The sequence below is a fragment of the Anopheles ziemanni genome, unplaced genomic scaffold (assembly GCF_943734765.1).
Source record: "Anopheles ziemanni unplaced genomic scaffold, idAnoZiCoDA_A2_x.2 U_46, whole genome shotgun sequence".
Lineage (NCBI taxonomy): Eukaryota > Metazoa > Arthropoda > Insecta > Diptera > Culicidae > Anopheles > Anopheles ziemanni.
This window is the reverse complement of record NW_026689918.1, coordinates 30,626-36,167: the sequence shown is the minus strand read 5'-3', so window position 1 is coordinate 36,167 and position 5,542 is coordinate 30,626. Positions and strand designations below refer to the sequence as shown.

The 5,542-nt window shown below is 44.4% G+C and overlaps 1 protein-coding gene across 1 annotated transcript; it reads left to right on the top strand.

Moving 5' to 3' along the window:
- Positions 1–2,970: 2,970 nt before the first annotated feature.
- On the top strand, positions 2,971–5,304 carry LOC131292800 (uncharacterized; the record flags this gene model as incomplete). The annotated part of the gene is made up of 1 exon (XM_058320883.1): positions 2,971–5,304. A coding segment is annotated over exon 1 (2,334 nt), but the record flags the coding sequence as incomplete, so codon positions are not given.
- Between the last annotated feature and the right edge of the window lie 238 nt (positions 5,305–5,542).

Here is a 5,542-nt window from a genome sequence, read left to right as displayed (position 1 = left end):
ATCGTCTCATTCTCTTTAAAGTCACTTTAAGCACCTTCTAAACACCATTTTGCATCGTCTCATTCTCTTTAAAGTCACTTTAAGCACCTTCTAAACACCATTTTGCATCGTCTCATTCTCTTTAAAGTCACTTTAAGCACCTTCTAAACACCATTTTGCATCGTCTCATTCTCTTTAAAGTCACTTTAAGCACCTTCTAAACACCATTTTGCATCGTCTCATTCTCTTTAAAGTCACTTTAAGCACCTTCTAAACCTCATTTTGCATCGTCTCATTCTCTTTAAAGTCACTTTAAGCACCTTCTAAACCTCATTTTGCATCGTCTCATTCTCTTTAAAGTCACTTTAAGCACCTTCTAAACCTCATTTTGCATCGTCTCATTCTCTTTAAAGTCACTTTAAGCACCTTCTGAACCTAATTTTGCATCGTCTCATTCACTTTAAAGTCACTTTAAGCACCTTCTAAACCTCATTTTGCATCGTCTCATTCTCTTTAAAGTCACTTTAAGCACCTTCTAAACACCATTTTGCATCGTCTCATTCTCTTTAAAGTCACTTTAAGCACCTTCTAAACACCATTTTGCATCGTCTCATTCTCTTTAAAGTCACTTTAAGCACCTTCTAAACACCATTTTGCATCGTCTCATTCTCTTTAAAGTCACTGTAAGCACCTTCTAAACACCATTTGCATCGTCTCATTCTCTTTAAAGTCACTTTAAGCACCTTCTAAACCACATTTTGCATCGTCTCATTCTCTTTAAAGTCACTTTAAGCACCTTCTAAACACCATTTTGCATCATCTCATTCTCTTTAAAGTCACTTTAAGCACCTTCTAAACACCATTTTGCATCGTCTCATTCTCTTTAAAGTCACTTTAAGCACCTTCTTAACCTCATTTTGCATCGTCTCATTCTCTTCAAAGTCACTTTAAGCACCTTCTAAACACCATTTTGCATCGTCTCATTCTCTTTAAAGTCACTTTAAGCACCTTCTAAACCTCATTTTGCATCGTCTCATTCTCTTTAAAGTCACTTTAAGCACCTTCTAAACACCATTTTGCATCGTCTCATTCTCTTTAAAGTCACTTTAAGCACCTTCTAAACACCATTTTGCATCGTCTTATTCTCTTTAAAGTCACTTTAAGCACCTTCTAAACCTCATTTTGCATCGTCTCATTCTCTTTAAAGTCACTTTAAGCACCTTCTAAACCTCATTTAGCATCGTCTTATTCTCTTTAAAGTCACTTTAAGCACCTTCTAAACACCATTTTGCATCGTCTCATTCTCTTTAAAGTCACTTTAAGCACCCTTCTAAACCTCATTTTGCATCGTCTCATTCACTTTAAAGTCACTTTAAGCACCTTCTTAACCTCATTTTGCATCGTCTCATTCTCTTTAAAGTCACTTTAAGCACCTTCTAAACCTCATTTTGCATCGTCTCATTCTCTTTAAAGTCACTTTAAGCACCTTCTAAACACCATTTTGCATCGTCTCATTCTCTTTAAAGTCACTTTAAGCACCTTCTAAACCTCATTTTGCATCGTCTCATTCTCTTTAAAGTCACTTTAAGCACCTTCTTAACCTCATTTTGCATCGTCTCATTCTCTTTAAAGTCACTTTAAGCACCTTCTAAACACCATTTTGCATCGTCTCATTCTCTTTAAAGTCACTTTAAGCACCTTCTAAACACCATTTTGCATCGTCTCATTCTCTTTAAAGTCACTTTAAGCACCTTCTAAACACCATTTTGCATCGTCTCATTCTCTTTAAAGTCACTTTAAGCACCTTCTTAAGCTCATTTTTCATCGTCTCATTCTCTTTAAAGTCACTTTAAGCACCTTCTTAACCTCATTTTGCATCGTCTCATTCTCTTTAAAGTCACTTTAAGCACCTTCTAAACCTCATTTTGCATCGTCTCATTCTCTTTAAAGTCACTTTAAGCACCTTCTAAACACCATTTTGCATCGTCTCATTCTCTTTAAAGTCACTTTAAGCACCTTCTAAACACCATTTTGCATCGTCTCATTCTCTTTAAAGTCACTTTAAGCACCTTCTTAACCTCATTTTGCATCGTCTCATTCTCTTTAAAGTCACTTTAAGCACCTTCTAAACCTCATTTTGCATCGTCTCATTTTCTTTAAAGTCACTTTAAGCACCTTCTAAACCTCATTTTGCATCGTCTCATTCTCTTTAAAGTCACTTTAAGCACCTTCTAAACACCTGTTCCGTCTAGATCGGAAGCTACGGAACGCCTGAATGTAGGCAATATAGTTTAGAACCAAACCTTTAGAACAGAGTACAGAATAGAACTGTACAACGTTAAACGATAAGAAAGACGTAGCAAGATTACAGCGATAAGCTCTGTTCATCGCTAGTACAGCATGGTGTAGAACTAGGATACAAAGCAGTAGTTAGTATTTAGGTATCACTAGTATAGCATCGTATTGTGGGATGCCTTGAGGTTACGAAACTGTTGAAATACATGGAGAACTTGGAATAAAGAAGCGTAAGCATTATTTATCAAGGCAATTAGATCCGAAACTGAATCCGACCCACGGTAGTTCTCTTCGGACACCTTTTTGCTGTCTAAGTCTCCATAAGTTGGAAAGTTAGAGTACTAGTCTGTTGGCCTGCCCATCGACTTTGCTATTGTTTCCAGAGCGAGTAACCTTAATCCGCGGAGGTTACTTCCGAGCTCTTTCCATCCAGGCAGTGGTGGCTTCCATCCGCTGAAGTCACTCCCTGGATCCTTCCTCACGCCACGAGGAAGGTCGGTGCAAGTCTAAGTTCGTTCGGCCGCACACCGAACATATGGTCCTTCGAACCGGATCTGTTGTGTTAGTGAAAAGTGAAAAGACAACCCGATGCTACGAGTTAGGCACACCCCATCGAAGCAAGTGGATTCCCCAGCGAAGACGCCGAGTGAGCCGACAGCGAGTACTTCAACAAGTGAACCTCAGGACAGCGAGAAGATGGAAAAGGCGCTGAAGACGGCAGTCCGCCAACGAGCGCAGATCCACTCCAAATTAATTCGAATCGAGCAGACGCTGCAGGAAACGAAAGAGCCAACCGTTTCCCAGCTGAAGGTGCTCGCCAAAAACGTCGCGACTGTGTACGCGGAATTTAGTGCCATACACACCACCATCGTAGGCCTAATTCCAGACAGCGCAATGGCAGAGCAGGACGGCGTATATGACGAGTTCAAGGAAGTATTCTACGAGGCGTCCAATAGAATCGAGGAGTTGCTGCTAGCCGCGGAATCGAAGACAACGAACAACAAGCCTGCCGCGGCTCAAGTTGTCATCCAGCAGCAACCGCTCAAGGCACCGATCCCGACTTTCGACGGCACTTACGCTGCATGGCCCAAGTTTAAGGCCATCTTCGAGGACCTGATGGCCAATGCCGGCGACAGTGACACTATGAAGCTGTATCACCTTGAGAAGGCATTAGTCGGCGAGGCTGCAGGTGCAATCGATGTCAGCATTCTCAACGCTGGCAATTACAAGCAAGCCTGGGAGATTCTGACGGAGCGCTTCGGCAATCATCGAGCCATAGTGGACAGCCACATCCACGGATTGCTGAACCTCAAAAGGATGACGTCAGAAAACTTCTACGAGCTAAGAGCTCTGGTCCAAGAGACTTCCCGGCATGTGGAAAGTCTCAGGTTCCTAAAACAAAACCTGGAAGGAGTGTCGGAACCAATGGTGGTCCATCTGTTGGTTTCGGCTTTAGACAAATCAACCCGAAAAGCCTGGGAAGGGACGCAGCGGAAAGGTGAGCTGCCCCGTTACGAGCAGACGATGGCATTTCTAAAATCCCGATGCCAGATTTTGGAAAATTGCGCAGCAGCGTCATCATCAGCTCCTGTGGCCAAACTAAAGGGCAACCATCCGCTTTCTCCGAGACATCCAGCCCAGAAGAGCTATACAGCAGCGGTCATTCAGTGCGAAATCTGTGGTAAGGACCATCCTAATATAAATTGCCCAGAACTGCTGAAAGGGACACCACGGGAAAGAAGTAACACCGCACAAAAGGCAGGACTATGCTTCAACTGCCTGCGGAAGGGACATCAGTTACGGGAATGTCCCTCCAAGAGAAAGTGCTACAAGTGCCAGCGTCGCCATCATACGCTCCTGCACGAGGACGTAGCACCCACCGGCCAGCCAACTATTTCCATGGCAGCAGAAGTAGAACCTCAACCTCCGACCCCAAGAGTGCATCCTCCATCGACAGCGGCAGAGTACGGCGGACCAGTGGTACGGGAACAACTTTCGACAGCATGTGCATCGCAAACCATCAAACCCAGTAAGAACGTCCTGCTGTTGACGGCCGTGGTCAACGTACTGGACGCCAAGAACCAGCCACATCGCTGCCGCGTCCTCCTAGACAGCGGTTCTCAGGTCAATTTCCTTGCTGAGGAAATGGCCAACCGTCTAGGACTGCCAAAGAGACCAGCAAACGTTCCGATCGTGGGAATCAACGCGTTGCGCACGCTCGCTCGCGACAAGCTGACCGTTACAATACAATCCCGGGTGAACAGTTACCAAACAAGCTTGGAATGCTTGGTAACTCCAAAAATAACTGGCACGATCCCGTCGTGCAACATCAACATCGACAACTGGGACATTCCGGAGGGAATAACCTTTGCTGATCCAACGTTCTACACGCCAGACAAGGTTGATTTACTGATCGGGGCTGAGTTATTCTTCGATATACTCAAGCCAAGCCAACTCGATCTTGCCGATAATCTACCTCGTCTGCAAGATAGCCAGTTTGGTTGGATTGTGTCCGGAGCCATAGTAGAGCAGCAGATTACCATCCCAGCCATATATTCCCACCACGCTTTGGTCGACATCGAAAAAATGATCCAGCAGTTTTGGCAGATTGAAGAGGTTCCAGACGTCCCGGAACGATCCATCGAAGAACTGGAGTGCGAGAACCATTTTCTAACTTCATATCAAAGGGACGAATCTGGAAGGTTCATTGTGCGACTACCGTTTAACAAACAACAAACCCTGTTGAACAATGGTCGCACGGTAGCCCTCAAACGGTTTATGATGTTGGAGAAACGACTGCTTCGCAACCCAGAGCTACAACAACAGTATGTGGAGTTCATCCGAGAGTACGAAACTCTAGGGCACTGCCGACAAATCCGTGAATCCGACGATGTACCCAACCAGCTATCCTACTATCTGCCACACCATGCGATTTTGCGGCCATCTAGTTCGAGCACGAAATGCCGAGTCGTGTTTGACGCCAGTGCAAAGGCATCTCCAGCCGAGTTATCGCTCAACGACGTGCTGCATGTAGGACCAGTTGTACAGAACGATCTCTACTCCATTGTTCTGAGATTTCGAATGTACAAAGTAGCCTTTTCGGGAGACATCGCCAAAATGTATCGTCAGATTCTCCACGCTAAAGAAGATCAACGTTTCTTGCGGATTTTTTGGAGACCACACCCTTCCGAGCCACTACGAGTCTTCGAGTTGTGTACAGTTACCTACGGTACAGCATCAGCGCCATTTCTTGCCACCAAATGTTTGC